This window comes from Cryptotermes secundus, unplaced genomic scaffold, assembly GCF_002891405.2.
Source record: "Cryptotermes secundus unplaced genomic scaffold, Csec_1.0 scaffold88, whole genome shotgun sequence".
NCBI lineage: Eukaryota > Metazoa > Arthropoda > Insecta > Blattodea > Kalotermitidae > Cryptotermes > Cryptotermes secundus.
The window spans coordinates 268,461-285,286 of record NW_019724585.1 but is presented as its reverse complement, the minus strand read 5'-3'; the positions used below and the strand labels follow the sequence as shown (position 1 = coordinate 285,286).

Sequence of the window (16,826 nt, the reverse complement as noted above, 5' to 3'; positions counted from 1 at the left end):
GTAAACAACTGTTAATATCTGTTACTGTAGATGCGGGTGCACATGGTAGCGTAGTTGGTTGAGGCACTATGCTACAAGCTGGAAGGTTGCGGGATCAAATCCTGATGAGGTGGATTTTTTCAATTTACTTAATCCTTCCAGCAGCACTATGGCCCTGGAGTCAACCCAACCTCTAACAGAAATGAGTACCAGGAATATTCTTGGGGGTGAAGGGTGGCCGGCATGTATGACTGACAACCTTACCACCATCTGTGAGCCAATTGTCTAGAAAATGTTGGAACCTCAACATCTCACAACCCTATGGGCCTCCACAGCCTGTTACAGGGATACATTTACTTACTTTACTGTAGATGCATCATTTTAAGACTGTATATTAAGCACCACATTTCATTGTTCAGGTTTCATTAGTTCATGCATCCTGTATGTTGTTATTTACTGACTCTGGGAAAATAAGAAGTATGAGGAGGTGGTAGCCTTAAATGGCCTAACATTCATACAAAATTTAATAAAAAATGGTCATCTGGTTCAAAATTGATATAGAGGATTTCATAAGAGTACCTTTTTCAAGAAAGGAAAGTATTCTAAAAAAAGAAGTACATTGCATTGTTGTCTAAACAGGCTGAACTACTATTATGCACATAATCAGACAATACGGGCATCCAAGCCATAACATAATGACAGGCAAGCAATTGTTAGTGAATGAAACATACAGTTCAGTTCATAACAGCGTTTGTGTAGGCTCCATACATTTTTTAATTCAAATGCATTTCTGCATACTAAGGAACAGGTCAGAAGGTATACTAGACCTAATGACATCAGTGAGATTTTATATGGCCCTGTTTGTCATTTCATTATCCCATTTAAAGTTTCTCTCTTAGATTGTTTCATTTTCTGTCTTTTTCATAAGCATTGTATTTAGCTTATCTTCCTTCTTTAAAGAGAGAAAGTAGATTTGTGAGATCACCTTGCTGTCTGTATGTGTGCATGGATATGTGTATCTGTCTTTCCAGCCCACCATTTCAGCTTCTCATCTGCAAGAAATTGAAGATCAGCCTTTTCTCTATTACTTGTAAAGATTATGTGATACTTAAATTAAAATGTTGAACCTTGTTTCAGGTACTTGACATGGTTTCCAGATGCTAAAGAAAGTGAAGTGACAGAGGAGATACATGAATATATGAAGGACTACGAATTCCAAGACAATTGTATTTATCAGTCCGTCTTAAGAATTTGGACATCAAATGGCACAATGGACGCTGTCTTTAAATTGGATCAAGAAGCCATCATAAAGAACATAACGAATGCTGTAAACGGCACGTATGTATATCAGATGTTCTCTTTTTCCTCAGTAGTGTTTCAGGTAACCAGCCGTATTTTTAACTACAACATTTCTATTATTGCCATATTTTGTTCACTGGAATCCAGAACATGTCGAATGTACATGTATGCAGTAAAAAATGTATATTGTTAGGATATTTAAAATACCTTTTCAGCAGCTGAGTTTAGTATTAAATGTGACTTGTGAAGATAATTATAGCTATTGAGGTTGGAGGGAAGGGGTTGGAAATTGCAGGATTTTAACGAAATTGTGAAAAATCTGTTCATATACGCTGAATAAAATGCCTTCCAAATACAAGTGATGTGTGTAATGCAATGAATGAATACGCCTGTTTGTCGTTTATCCAGTTCAAATGTGGAAGACATTGTAGAGGATCTTGTTCAAATTGTTTTTAATAATGACATAGAACATTGTATTTAATAAGTGAATATTTGAAGTTTAATATGAATTACTGCAATACTGGAAGTTAAATTAGTTGAATGGATATACCAAATAATTTGAATACACATATGAACCGTAATGCTTGCTAACTCCTAGGAAGCAAATCATCTGTCAGCTTGGTGTCAGGCTACCCAACTTTTATGGAACTTGAAGGTTCAGTACTGTGTTGAAGCCAAATTAATCCAGTCCACACCCTAACACCATATTTTTTCCCTGAATAATTATTTAATGAAGGGGACATGTGTTCTTACATTTTGTTTTATTTTCTGCAGGAGTGGAATCATGTTATACCACAGTATGCCATAGAATACAGATAAATATTCTGAAACTCTGTCATTTACTTTTTCATCTTAACTAGAAGGTCGCGGGTTAAAGTCCCGATGAGGTCATTGGATTATTTTCAATTGACCTAATCCTTCCAGCCACACTATGGCCCTGGGGTTCACTCAGCCTCTAACAGAAATAAGTACCAGGAATATTCTTGGGAGTAAAGCGCGGCCGGCGCGTAAGGCTGACAACCTTAACGCCATATTTGAGCCGATTGTCTAGATAATGTGGGACTCTCAACATCTCACAACCCTATGGGCCTTCATGGCCTGTTACAGGGATAGCTTTACTTTTACTTTTTTACTCTTACATCTTAACTACATTTATATGTATTATACAATTATATTCTATCCTTGTCTTTGTGGATTAAATAGGTAGCATCTAGGTGTGGCCACAGTCTCCTTGCAAATCCAAATTCCTTTCATGCTGCAGATTTGTAATATTACACTGTTTCTAGCCATCTTGGTTCAGCTACGCCATTGGCTTGGTCCTTCCACTTTCAATCTGGGATTCAATATTAACTTTTTATATATAACTTGAGTACATCAAGCTGATGTTATTCTCTCACTCTTAGATGTGACTCTGTGTGAAAAAGAAAAGTTCCTGTGAGAATATTTGGCTAAGAGGGACGAAATAATGGGATTATTGAGAAAATTACATAATGAGGAGCTGCAGAATCTGTACTCTTCGCCAGATATTAGGATGATCAACTGATCATGGTTGTATACAAGCATATGGGGGAAGTGGAGGTATTGCCCAGTGCACTCGTAAATTTCAGTTTAGTTGGATCACTGGTTCAGTGAGTGAGATGAGCTCCTTTGTAATGGATCCCAGATGGAGAAGCTGCACATCCAGTTCTTCAGAAGAGGATAAGAAAATATTCAGTCTCAAAAATGGTGTGTTCTGTTCACAATAATAGATGATGCACAAAGCTTGGTCTGGAAGTAAACATAGAGAAAACTTAATACGTGTTGATGCCTTGATTACTGGGATACAGGAGAAAATCATAACATAAAGGTAGTTAATAGATCCATTGAAAATGTGGGAAAGTTCATGTATTTGGTAATGTCAGTAACACACCAAAATTTGATACATGAGAAAATTAAGAGCACATTAAATCTGAGGAAAGTTTGCTACCATTCAATTCAGAACCTTTTTTTTTTTTCCTCATTTGCTGTCTAAAAGCATAAAGATTAGAAACATACAGACTATAACTTTTCCTGCAGTTTTGTATGGGTGTGAACCTTGACTTCTGACATTAAAGGAAGAACAGACTGAGGGTAGCAGGTTTTTGTGAACACCAGTGGACCTTTGTGTCCTGTTAAATGCAGACAATCTCATGACTAGCTTAGGGGCTGTTAGCTTCTCAAGAAAGACTTTGTTTCATGGAGTCAGTTTGTTAGTATGAAAAATTATCACTATTCAGTGTCTTCTTGATTCTAGCATCATGACCTCCATAGGTTTTTGTTGTTTTTTTATATGCTGTGAGCATCTTTGCAGGATTTTGAATGGTAGGATGACAGATGAATGATGAATTGGAAAACATTTGGAAGGAAGCTGTCACTGATCTTAGTAATATCCTGGCATTTGCCCAGAGGGATACACAGGAACTGTGAAAGACCACAGTCAGGATTTTCCAGCCCAGCATAACTTTATATTGAATTATGCTTTGTGAGATATGATAATTAAGGTTTTCATTTCAAATTGAAACATTGTACAGTGTTTTGAGAGTGATACCATATTTTGGAAGAAAAGTTTGATATTTTAGAAGAACGCGCTGCCTCTGTACTTACCTTGATGATAGAGCTAGTATCCTCCTCTGAAGTGATGTACTCCTGAAGCAGTTTGGTGTTGTAATCTACACAATTTAATGAATGGATGAGGTATACGGTATAGAGCATAGTTGCAGTTGGTAATGTATATAGTGAGCCTTGTGCAAGTGCTGATGATTGTTTACAGGAAGATGTCACATGGGAAGTTCTCAAATGTCCTTGAAAAAGTGGAGCCGCTATTATCTGGTATTAAGTGGGATAGCCAAGGAAATATAATTGGAGCAAAAGCAACTATTCTCAGCTGGATTCTAAAGAAGGTGAGAGAAAAACTGAATGCTGGGACTTGTTAAATAGTTAACCTTACCAAATACTTAAAGTTTCACCATTTATCTTTTAGTGATATCATATGCTGAAAGTTTAAGATTTAATGTTTTCATAATGAATTACACTGATTAATTGTTGAATATTTTGAGTTATAACTCACCCTATTTTGCAAGACCATGTTAAAGGGGTCCCTTCTCATTGCAACACTCTGCATCCACATATTGCAGTAGTTTCCAGAGATGGAGAGTAGTTGGCTGAAATTCTGGCAAGCCGGAAGGATTGATGATTCTCCAGCTTGGGTGTCAGGTGGCAAGAGTAACAACTCCTTGCCATATAAAGCTAGCATGTTGTGAAACGTTAAACAGGGTATTAGTTCAACTGCAGGCTCATATGGAAACGATTATCAACCTTCAGGTTCCATAAAAGGTAGGAAATTTCTTGACAACAGAACAAGTATTAGCTTATGAAGAAGTACTCTGTACCCAGTTAGTTGAGTTCTGCATGGGTGGCTGTGACCAGAGGACCTGAGTGTGGGAAGCTGAAGAATCTCCACTGTATTAAATCTGTTGCCAGGAAATGGCTAGTGTTTATTCACACCTGAAAATGGTTGTAGGACTGAAACATGTAGTGTGACTGTGATTTAATATATTGTCACGTGTTGGATATGGTAACGTGAAAAATAACTTCATGCCGTCTTGGATGTAGTGAATTTATTGAACACTCGCTCTCACACAATTCACAATTACAATTACTGCCATTGGCAGTAGCACAATTACATCCACTTCTCTCAGCAACTGCTAGACTTCTGCTGCACTTGGCAACCTCATGATCCGCACTGTGTCACTCTTGATCTCACACACTCATCACATACTGCTCAGCCAGCTTTTTATACCGTTCCCTGTTGCCTCGTGTAACAGCGGTGTCCTCTGTTATGTCACAGTAGGAAGTGCTGTTACGTCACCGCGGGGGAGGGGGGCAGAGTGTTGACTGGCCTGTTTCTGTAGCAGTGACAGCGCTCTGATGCTGTTATGTCACCACTGGTGGGGGAGGGGGTGTCCTGCATAGCGCAAATACATCACAATATCAATTGGTACACTGATATACATATCCCAGTCAGTTATTTATTGAACTGTGACTTAATAATTAATTGTGCCGGTATTCCCAGTTGATAAGGTAATGCTGTTGATTAAACGTAATAATAAAGTGCCATTGAAAGTTAGAAGCCACAGTGCAGTAGCCATATGAACTTTTTAAAAGGGGAAAATTAAGCATCATTCACTGCCACCAATTAATATGCATCTTGTGAACGTTGGTTCACGGCTGGTAGGTGGATGAAATTAGCTGTGGATCATAACTTAGTAGGGCCTTTAGTAGTAGTGGTGCTGAACTTTCAAATTCTGCTACTAAGTTTTAGTTTTTTCAGTGAACCATGATTGTTAGGTAGAGAGATGTTGATACTGTGAGCAATTACATGTTCACAAATTTTTTATTTGTTGATAAATATGATCATAATGATGTTACCAACTCTTATGGGCATGTTAACAAAGGAATCTTAAATCAGGTTTTGTAGTTCGGGTGGTTTTCAGTTTACACATTTCGTTGTAGCTGAAATTATATTACACTGTTCTGCCAATACAAAGAGATAGGAGCATATTAGTGAAGTAGTATTTATTTATTTCAGACAAACAGGTGGTCCCCAGAATGGGAACTGGAATTCATTCAAAATGTACTGTTCTCAAACAGATCTCTTCCTCCGGGGGTGAAGATCTATGCAGTATCAACACGTAGGTAAGTCAGAGCATATGTGTAGAATATTTACAGAATTGTGGGTTGCAGAAAAAATTGTTCATAACAAGTATACATGTGAATGAAAGTGGACTTTCTCAAAAAATCCCTGCATCAATTATGTGATGTTGGCCTCAAAGTATGATTTAACTGTTTTTATATCAAAGACAAAAATCTTGGCCATGGAAGGAAAATAAGTGATCTGGACACAAATAATAGTAAATAATAATATAGTTGAACAAGTTAGAAACTTTAGTTTGCATAGGTTGTCAGTTGGACAGTAACAGAAATGTAGATGGTTTTACTATATGTGTGTGTGGAACAGTTAAATGTGCAATTGCTCCATGATGTAGTCATGATGAAATATAAAATTCTGTTCTGAAGGAAAATGTACTTCCACTGTTGTTCATTTGATTTACAATAAATGTAAATCAATTAATGCTCATAAATGTTGAAGAAACAGCATAATGTAGAAGGAAGTGTGTCATATCTTAGTTCATAGAATTCAAACATCATCTAGGTTATTAAATTGCCATAAAAAACGTAATATTCTAAATTGCTTTCCAGATTTTAATTCACATAAACTATGAATTCAATTGAAGAGTATCTTGATAGGAATAATAAATTTGACCTTGGGGTATCCCAGTAATTATAGCTTCGTATTTTAGTTGCATGCATTGGTTTCTTATATATATTTTATTTGTTATTTATTTTATGTTAAGACAATCTTATGTAAATATCAGTGTAATCTGCTGACAATTTCTATATCCAATGATCATGTACCCGAAAGGATCGATGAATGCTAATGAATACAATACAGTGAATGGTAACAGTAGCCCAGCTGCAAAATTTCCATGATACACCTTTGGTATATTGTTAATGCTGATTTTGTATGAATAGCCATGCTTCTCTAATCAATAGGTGAGTTGTCAGAAGAATAAAATACAAAATTAATGTAGCTATAGGAGAGCCAGTTCCAAATATTTATAGTCTTTCTGGTGTACCTGATTTATAGTAATTGTGTACCGAAGGTAAATCACTCTACTTCACTGCTGTTACCTTCATCTCCATTTATTATCATAATCATCCATGAATAATATTCCACTCTTTGAGATTCATGCCTAATATATTGTAGGTTAGGTAGTATTGGCTTGACTTAGGATGTTAAGTGATATAAGTCATTCTCACCATTGCTGTTATCATCATCATCCCAAAATTCATGTCATATCTAGTAAAAGTAGGTGAAATACAACCAGTACCGCCATGACATAGAATGTCTTGTGATGTTTTGCAGCTACTTGGATTTCTTGCATCAAGTTTTGGAAAATAACCAGACAGTTCTTTTTGCTGGTTTCACACTTATAATAGTCTATGTTGTGGTTATGTTGGGCCGTTTCAACGTGGTGGAACAAAGGGTGAGTGTATATTCCTTTTGTAAACTCAAGAAACTGTCTTGCTTAGTCTGAATCCTTTTCTGCCAAAGAGTCAGCAGGTAAGTAGCACTGGGGAAGTTTGAGATAATTGCTTTCTGGGCTGAGAATCAAACACAGGACCACCGAAATGTTAAGTCAATGGGCTAACCACTTAATTTTGTATGATACAGAATGTTTAAATTTATGCAATTGTGGAACTTGTTTGTTCCATGTATAAATGACAATTTTAATAAGACTTTGTTTTATTATTGCAAATTCATTAACCTTTAAATCAGTCTGTGTTGAGTTTCAGTACCGAAGAATCACCCTCGGCCAAGGTGCTATTTATGCATAAGCTAATGTGTAATTTCTTTTGTGAGTGGGTGTAAAATATATCTCATATTAAGGGAAGAAAATGGATTGTAGATATATAGGATTCAAAATTTCTGTAGTGGTGGTGGTTGTAATTGTGATATTTTGTGCTGCGAATCCATGTAGTTTTGTAGGCAGATACTGAAATTTCAGTGAGGATGGAAATGGCATGCTCCTCCAACAAAATGAGTATCCACCAACAAGAGTCCATAGTGTCACAACCCAGGAGACGACAGTCTGAGGTGACCGAGGGTGAGCAGAGTGATGTGGAGAATATTTAGACCTAAGAGGAAAGAAGATATTTGAAGATGGAGAAAATTACATAATTAGAATCTTCATACTTATATTTTTCCTTGTCACCATATATTGTTAAAGCCATCAAATTAAGTAAGAAGAATTGGCCAATATATGTAACATGTTTGGGGAGGTGAGAAATGCGTGACAAATTTTAGTGTGGACACCTGAAGAAGGAGACCACTTGGGAGATATAAGTATGGATGGGTGATCTTAAGGATGTAGGATGTGATGATATGGATTGGATTCAGCAGGATCAAATACTTCAGTGGCAGGTGCTTGTGAACACAGTAATGAAGCTTTGGATTCCATGAGACTCATGGTATTTCTTGACCAGCTCAGCGGTTATCAGCTCCTCAAAATTGAGACTGCTCTGTGGAAGTAATTATGGAAATATATTTCTTGAAGGACACAGCACTACCTCAGATCATGTATGACTGGTGTAAAACTGGCAAGTTTTTGAGATTTGTTTGTCTTGTAATGTTATACTATCATTTAATCTGCTGTATCTGTTTTTTGTCATGAAGGTATATTTGTCTCTGCTTGGAGTGTCAGTGGTGGGCCAGTCCATTTTGGCGTCATATGGACTATGCTTCTACATGGGATTCTTCTGGGGACCAGTTCACCCAATTTTACCATTCCTCTTGCTAGGAGTTGGAGTGGACAACTCATTTGTTATAATGCAGGTAACATTTAAGAGTACTATTGTCAGTTGTGCCAGGTTTTTATAGTAAGTGAGTGCTGTTAACTGTTCTAAAATACAATTTGGTTATTATGAATTTTTATTAAATTATTTTACAGTATTAATGTTTGACCTTCCTTTTTAGAATCCATCCTGACTGTCTACTGATAAGTACAGAGTTGTATTATATAGTTCAGTATTTATGATTTAAAAATATGTTGTATACCACATTGATGGCCTTCCTATATAGCAGTTAGGTCTCACATTTAACTTCTGTCTCCTCTCTTGAAAACAAGTGCAACATTCAGCATCTGATATATTTTCTTTGGAGGCGTTGACAGCGTGTTATAAAGTGAGATGGAGTAGCTGTCTCCTGACCTGCCATTGAGTACTTTATCTCTGTGGGAATGGATAATATATCTTCAAAACCTTGACCATTCAGGTGGCTTTTCTTATTAAGTCCACATTCGACTAGCTACCCTATATTTAGTACTCTGGAGGAATCTTGACATAGTATTTCAGAGTCCTCAGCCATTGGACCCTGTGGGTTCACAGATCCATATGTGCTATATTTAGGCCATCTGTACTTAGCTTCAAGGGTCCTGTATCTAACACCAGATGGAAAGCTGCCTGTACAAATTAAAGTAACCTTCAAGGGATGTTACTAATTTCTAAATATGAAAATATGTGTTTTTCTTTCTCTTAGTTCTTTCACCTGTATATCGCTGTTTTTGCTTTATTGTTTTGTTCGTGAAAAATATTTCATTATATTATATAATAGTTTTACTTTCTTTTCATGTTTAGTGTTTGGAAAATGTGAGCAAAGAAGACAAGTGTACTAGTGTTCCAGAGAGATTAGGCCGAACTTTACGACAAGCAGGTGTCTCAATAACAGTTACATCACTGACTGACATAGTTGCTTTTGCAATTGGAACTTCAACAGTAAGTACACTGCTGTATAGGTTTAACTCCATGACTGGATGCCAGTGGGGGGAAGCCATGCATCTGGCTTCCAGGATTTTTAAAAAATCAAAATTGAAAAAGGAAGGAAACATGTCAAATATTAATATGAAGAATGAAGGGCGTTTAAAAATATTATTTAATTCTGAGGACTCTAGGACAGTCAGTAAAAATAGTGTTAAGCAACTTAAACGTAGGTTTGTAAGCTAATGGTATGGGCCTTTCCCTTCCCCCTTGGAAAGAATCCTGGCTGTGCTCATGACCCAATGTGTCTCATTGGCCTGAGACAGTATAGTTCAGGCATGAAGGAGGAGGCATGCCTGACCTTCCAAGATGCCATGTTATGCAAACAAGAACTGTGAACATGCTTCATTTGCTTGGTACTCACTGAGCATGGAAATAGCTGAAGCAAGCAAGGAAGACTAGGGCAGCAAAGTACGTTTTTCTGCTGAAGGATATCATGATGTTCTTCAATATTTTTAATAGAATTTTCATGTGAAAATGTTCTCAGGAGCACTACCACGAGCCAAAGAAAAAAAAACTTTTTCAAATTATGCAAGCCAGAAGTAATGACATCTGTTACTGTTCCAAGAAATTTGAAGAATTTCTGCATATTTTAGCAAAGCGGCACAAAGTTTTAGAAGGTTGCGTCAGAGAGTGAGAACTGCTCACACAGAGATAAAGAATCTTAGATTTGCTGGCTAAGAGGCAACAAATTGCAGTGATTAATAATGATCAGAAATGTTATCACCAGCTGTATTGTGAAATAGTCGGCACTCTGAAAGCACACTTGACCAGTCAATATCTTGAAATTCTCATGCTAAAGTCTGTTTCATTTCTAGACTTTGGAAGCTATAAGCACTATCCCGAAAAGTTCCAGTTGGCTGCTTATTTGTCATTCTTGAAATAATATGAATTGCATTTTGTCTCTTTTCTTCAGAAAACTGAACTTCCCTTTACTTACTGGTCAAAGAATTTTTGCAAAGTAATTTGTCATACCTGCTCACATGTTTGATCAGTTCAGATCTGAGTACAGCATTACCAGAAGTCTCAGAATTGTCTTCTTTGTTATTAATTACTCCAGCAACCATTGTGTCTGTCAGCTTTGAAGATGATCTTGCTTACCTGCACAACACTCTGACTCAGGAAGAAGTCAGTAAGTTATCATTTATCACAATTGAGAAGAAATTCTGCAAGGCTTAGAAAACAGCATAAACCTCTTTGACAATGTGATAGATATTTTCACTGAAAAAACTGTTATATTCTATTCCACTGCTACTGAGTGAACACCCAGTTGCAGTAAAATAGTAGTAATAATAATATGTAACTGAAGTACACGTTTAAGTAATAAAAGATGAATGGTTGCTAACCATTTTTCTTCATTTACATTTTCTTCCCCATTTTATTCCTTGCCTTCATTACCTTCAAGCTCAAATTTGTATAGTTATCATGTATAATGTATATGCTCAGTTGCCAAAATTTTCACAACCTCCCTCTGACTTGAAATTTTGCAAACACTTCTGGGAATGACATGTTCTGCCCCTGAAAGCCGGGATCAGAAAATGCTATGTTGTAGTCTGCAGGTGACTTCAATAAGTCATACAGGAGAACAGGCTGAATGAATGCATGACAGTATGATACCTCACCTCCACTGTACAAAAATAATGTGTAGTCTTATATTAAATATTGAACCTGAACCTAACATACCCTTTTCCAAAGTGTGTGTTGCAGAGTATCTCTTAGCATTGGGTCAAGTTGTCATGATCTTGCACTTCCACAGTGTAAATGTTTACATTGATGTATCTCCATAAAGAAAATCAAGTGAGTTCAGATTGGAAGAATGTGGAAGTTAGACAGCCAGACCTTCACAGCTGATCCATGTGACTGGAATATGGTTCTTCAACCAGTTATGCACTAGGCAAGCTGTCATGCTGAAACCACATTCCCTTGCAACAACTGAGTACATCCTCCAGTAAAAGAGAAAATGTTCTTTCAAGCAAATCAGTGTACTATATGATCTGCTTTTATATGTGGTCCAGGTACATAATTGTTCATCTTTTGGACCAAATGTTAATGCTAAATATTTGTTGAAATGAAGAGCGCTGAACAGCGTGAATATTCTCCAATACCCTCTCATGAAGGTTGTGAAAAAATTTGATTCTCCTCCTTGTGAATGTTACTTCATTGGTCAGTAATATATAGCACAAAAATTCACGTTCATCCACAGTTTTGTGTAGAAGCCTTTGACAACTTGAAATGAAGGCTGTTATATTTTAAAATTTTTGTGGGCATCAGTAACCATTTCAGAACCACCAAATTGCCTGCAGGCATACATACGAGTATGTCTCCCAGCTAGCAGTGGGGAAGGAGAATGTTGGATATTCAGACAAGTTGGAGGGGGGTGGCAAGAACAGCATTGTATTTAGGATATGAGGTTCTCACATTGGTGATTGTGAAGAGTTCTGTCTTCCTGGATATAATGCTGTGTAATCCATTGAAAGTCAGCTGACATTTTGGAGGAACATAACTTGTCCATCTTGAGGGTTAAAGAAGAAGCCAAGCAAGAAACCAGCATAAAAGCAGTTGGCAAGCAGTGCAGCAGGAAAAATCATTTCTGATTGTGTAGTGTGATAATCTGGAGTTGAATTATATTTAGACATCGGAGCTGCAATAAACAAATATCAGAGCCAATAAAATATAAAGAATCACAGAGTTTTGATGGTGATGTGATTATCGATATGTTCCAGATTATGCCATTCCTGAGATCATTCTGCATGTTCGCAGCGTCTGGTATCATCTTCCTGTATGTGTTCGAGATTCTCTTCTTTGTGAGTTGCTTAGCAATTGATGAGAGAAGACTGCGAAGCAGAAGAGATGGGTGCATTTGTATAGTACACAGAAACTGGAAACCAAATGAATGCAGTCAGCGGAACATTCAGAAAATGGTGTTTAACAAATATGTTGGCCCCACAATGATGAAGACACCTGTCAAGGTGGGTATGCTCAGAGGACAACTGATTTATTATTAAATTTCTACATAATGGTAAGATTATGTCTATACAGCAATAAAAATGTTTCACTATCAGAAGAGGCAATAAGAAGAGTGTCTTTTATGTGATGGAGGTCTTTTTGAGCATGTGTATATTAAAACAAAAGGAGAAAATTATACATTTGCAGCTTTGGATTGCATTTCCGGTTAAATCACATGTATGAAATTCTTCTGTCTTATCCTGTCTGCTTTGTAAATCTAGGAGACTACAGGATATTATGGATAACACAATCTATCTCAACTGATGTTCTGTCACTATGCAGCTGTATATGGTTTAATGCATGGAGTAACATATTTGGAACTTACATACAGTACCACCTTGAGAAATAGTAGAAAAGATGTGGGATATCACGTTCTTTTGTATTTAGAACCTGAATTTAAAGATAACTGTCTTCTTTCAAAATTGGACAAGTCTCCAATTTTTCAGTTCTTTCACATGGCCTGTCACTCAGCACAGTCACTAATACACTTACATGAGCACTACAGAGTATAAACAAACAGTAGAAAAGCATTCAATGTTACCAATTGAAGTTCTTTCAGTGTAGCCAAAACAGATTCTGTTTCTCAGTTTCTTAATGCTTCCATTATTATTTTCTGTGCCCTTGTATTATTTTGTAAGAAACTAATAGGATGTAGAGGTATGAGGGGAGCATTTAGAAGATGGTTTTGTAGTTGGCACAGGCTTCAGGTTTTTTCAGTGAAGGGCAGGTGAAGGTGATTTACGTTCCCACCTCTTATGTGAGCATTTATGTGACAAATATATTTGGATATCCAGTCATAAAGCGCTTCTAGACAGTTTCCTGGAAATTTCTTTTCGTAAGTAAGGCATAGTGCAGTGATTATGGTATTGATGAATCTTAATCTTTCCCTCATTACAGGTTTGTGTTCTCATTGGTACATTACTTTTGTTCAGTGTGAATGTGTGGCTTGTTCTTAAAGTGGAGCAGAAGTTTGATCCTATGTGGTATCTGAATTCAGAATCATATCCCATGAAATACAATAACAAACTCACTGAGCACTTTCCTGAGTATGGAAAGCGTGCAGGAATTTATTTAGGTGAGTTAGATGTGTTTTCTTTATAATTGTTCTCTTAAAAAACAGGTGAAGAATGTACAAGATATAACTGAAGAATTCTGCTTGCCACCTGCTTTCACCCTGGTTTCTTGCTTAGCTTATTCCGTGGCCTTGAAGATGGAGGTGCCATATTACCCTGCAACATCGGTTGACTTTCGATGGACTGCACATCATTATATCCCAGGAGATAGAACTCTTGTATAATACTTCAGGTACCATAAAAAGGCGGGGCATTTTTTTAATTTGCTGTGAATGATTATTCTCTTCAAAAACTATTATGCCCATGAAGTTAGTCGGTTAATTCTTCAATTACTGCCCTCATAAACAGTAACAGCTTTTGCTGCATGTAACAACATGATTTACTTTGTTTAATTTGAAACATGTTTTACAGTTTTTGTAAGAGATCTTGCTTATAAGGCGTAAGAACTTCAAAAGGTAATAATGTTTAGTTGTAGTCATGTTGCAAAAATAACTCACTGAAGTGGAAATAAGTGAAAATAAGGGGACATCCAGTAGGATTTTAAATTTAATTTAAGATTTGATGCATGTATTAATCACAGAAATAATTCGATGCATACCCCAGTGTTCTTGATAAACAAAGACGTAAGATCACAGATATTTGATTCTTATAGTGAGCTTTCCTATGAGATAGCTTCAGGAGATTAGCTGTCTCTCTCAGCTTGTCCATAAAAAGTGTACATATTAAGCTGTATGCTTAAATAGGTCAGTTGTAAACTAATTTGACACAAAACACTGTGGGAAGTTACTGATTCAAATCATTTTAAGAAAAATGTAGTAAACTTTAGTGTCAGAGAAATATTTTTAATATGCTAAATGTAAAACTAACTGAAGATTAAAAAATAAAAAGAGCGTTTCATGCACAGAGAAACTGAATGCGAGTTAAGTAATTTCTTTCTGTTAATATTTGAGATGTTTCTTAATGTGTGCGAAGTGTAATACACTGCTATTTTTATGCAGAACTCATGAAGGAGAGTTTTAAAACCCATACTCTTCAGAGTGTTTCTTTGTTTCAGGTAGTGAAATAAATTACTTCACAGATAAAGATAAGTTGTATGAACTGTATAACCGCTTAGAAAGAAATCCGTACATCAACAAAGGAACACTGGATTTCTGGTATATAAAATTTCAGGATTGGCTGAATGAGAAAGGTGAGTATTTAAGAATTACTGCATTTTATGTGTCTGACTATTGAAATTATGGAAGGAGTGAGCATGTTATTTTAAGCGATAGTTTTGAAATACAGGAATAATGTTCAGTCCTTTCACTGGGAGGGAAAGTTATCTGTGAGTTAGTTGTGTGTCATATTGACAGAATGTGGACATGAAAGCAGTATTTCAGCCTTGAGGTCCAACATGTCATCCGTGGTTCACCAAACACAAAGTAACAAAACTGCATGGCACTGAAAAGGAGCTGGAAATACATGAGCCCAAACAGAAATGGAAACCGTTGAATGAGGATTATGCATGCGTATGTGTGTGTGTGTGCATGGGAGCAACCTTAAGATTAATGAGAAATTAATTTTCTCAGAGCTATTGTAAACTCTGAATTATAAGAATATGGTTCACTAGGTAGAAACATGTTAAATGAGAATTAATTTCCCATTAATTTCAGGGCAGTATATGAAAAAAAATGATCATGAAACTGAGAAATCAGCCTTATGCTCCAAAGTAGGAGAAAGAGTAGGGAGAAAAAATTAAAAATCCTCATTCATTGGTTTTCATCCCTGTCTGGGTTCATGTGTGTCTATTTCCATTTCAGTACAGTGCTGTTTTGTTGCTTTCATATCTTGCTGTACAGTACTGTCTTCATGGGATGGATTGAGTAGCATCGCATTCTAGAATGTATAGTAATAATGAAGGTACTACAAAATGTTTGGAGTGTTATTTTAGTTTGAACCCAGATGCTTGCAAAAATGTTTGACATTAATTCATTGTGTTGAAGATATAATGCAGTGTTTGTTTCATGAATGCAACACAAATCTTAGGAGATACAAAATCTAATAGTGGGTTTGAACCCAGATACTTGCAAAAATGTTTGACAGTAATTCATTGATCAGTGGAATATATACTAATATGACAGATATGCAGGTTCATTATTTTAGCGCACTTCACTGCCAGTTATGGTACCTTTGTATTTTTGGTGAAGATATTGTATATTAATAACTTTTTGATAACTTAGAGTGTATTCATATAATATTGTCTTAATAAATAAACAATTTCATTCTTTCGGTATGTTCTGTTGCAAGGAAAACTTGCGTGTAAGAGGGTTGTTCTCTAGTAATTACAAGCATCAATAAAGGAAAAAGGCTAAATATATAATAGATGTAAATGTGTTTTATATCATAATGAACAGTAATAATTAGAAAAATATAAAAAAAGGAAAAAAAAAAACAGCAGTTCTATTAGGTTCTTCGAAGGTGTAATAGAGGTTAAGCTATTTTGATTCTGGACATGGTATTTATTTTGCAGTTGCAGCAGATTCTCTTCCTAGTGATGAAGATGAACTGAAAAGTTACATCTCTGAATTTCTTCTAATGTCTCAGAATGGTCAAAATTACATAAAGGACATAAAGTTCTCTACTTTTCCATTTGGAGACTACAATATCACGGTAATTGTATACAGATACAGTAAGTGCCTGAATTACACGTGTTACACGAATCCATAGATACAAGAATAATCATTTTTTTTTTAATGTATTCAAACATTTGATGTATTTTGATTTTGTGGTCATTAGTAGTGGATATGGAAAGTTTATGTATTCAAATACGTTATAATATGGTATGTTATGGTACACTTTTATTGTGTATACAGCTTAGCATTAACTAGTTTTCATTGTATACAGAGACCTTCAGAACAGATTAACCGTGCAAGTTGGGAACCTACTATACTGTATTCAGTTTCATTCACGAATGTTAACTATATGAGAAATGTATCCTTTAGCTATTACAGAATAATTCTTCAGTATCACTCCAAA

General features: G+C 36.1%; 1 protein-coding gene across 5 annotated transcripts in view; it reads left to right on the top strand.

The window, feature by feature from the left end:
* LOC111862304 (NPC intracellular cholesterol transporter 1) overlaps positions 1 to 16,826 on the top strand; it is an 87,608-nt gene that overhangs the window by 51,624 nt on the left and 19,158 nt on the right. For all 5 annotated transcript variants that reach the window (XM_023847577.2, XM_023847576.2, XM_023847575.2 and 2 more), the window contains exons 4-13: positions 1,117 to 1,317; positions 4,067 to 4,196; positions 5,885 to 5,991; positions 7,283 to 7,403; positions 8,594 to 8,752; positions 9,553 to 9,690; positions 12,456 to 12,701; positions 13,636 to 13,813; positions 14,866 to 15,000; positions 16,321 to 16,460. In XM_023847577.2, the coding sequence (XP_023703345.1) occupies positions 1,117 to 1,317; positions 4,067 to 4,196; positions 5,885 to 5,991; positions 7,283 to 7,403; positions 8,594 to 8,752; positions 9,553 to 9,690; positions 12,456 to 12,701; positions 13,636 to 13,813; positions 14,866 to 15,000; positions 16,321 to 16,460 (1,555 nt within the window). The remainder of the gene's footprint in view (positions 1 to 1,116; positions 1,318 to 4,066; positions 4,197 to 5,884; positions 5,992 to 7,282; positions 7,404 to 8,593; positions 8,753 to 9,552; positions 9,691 to 12,455; positions 12,702 to 13,635; positions 13,814 to 14,865; positions 15,001 to 16,320; positions 16,461 to 16,826) is intronic.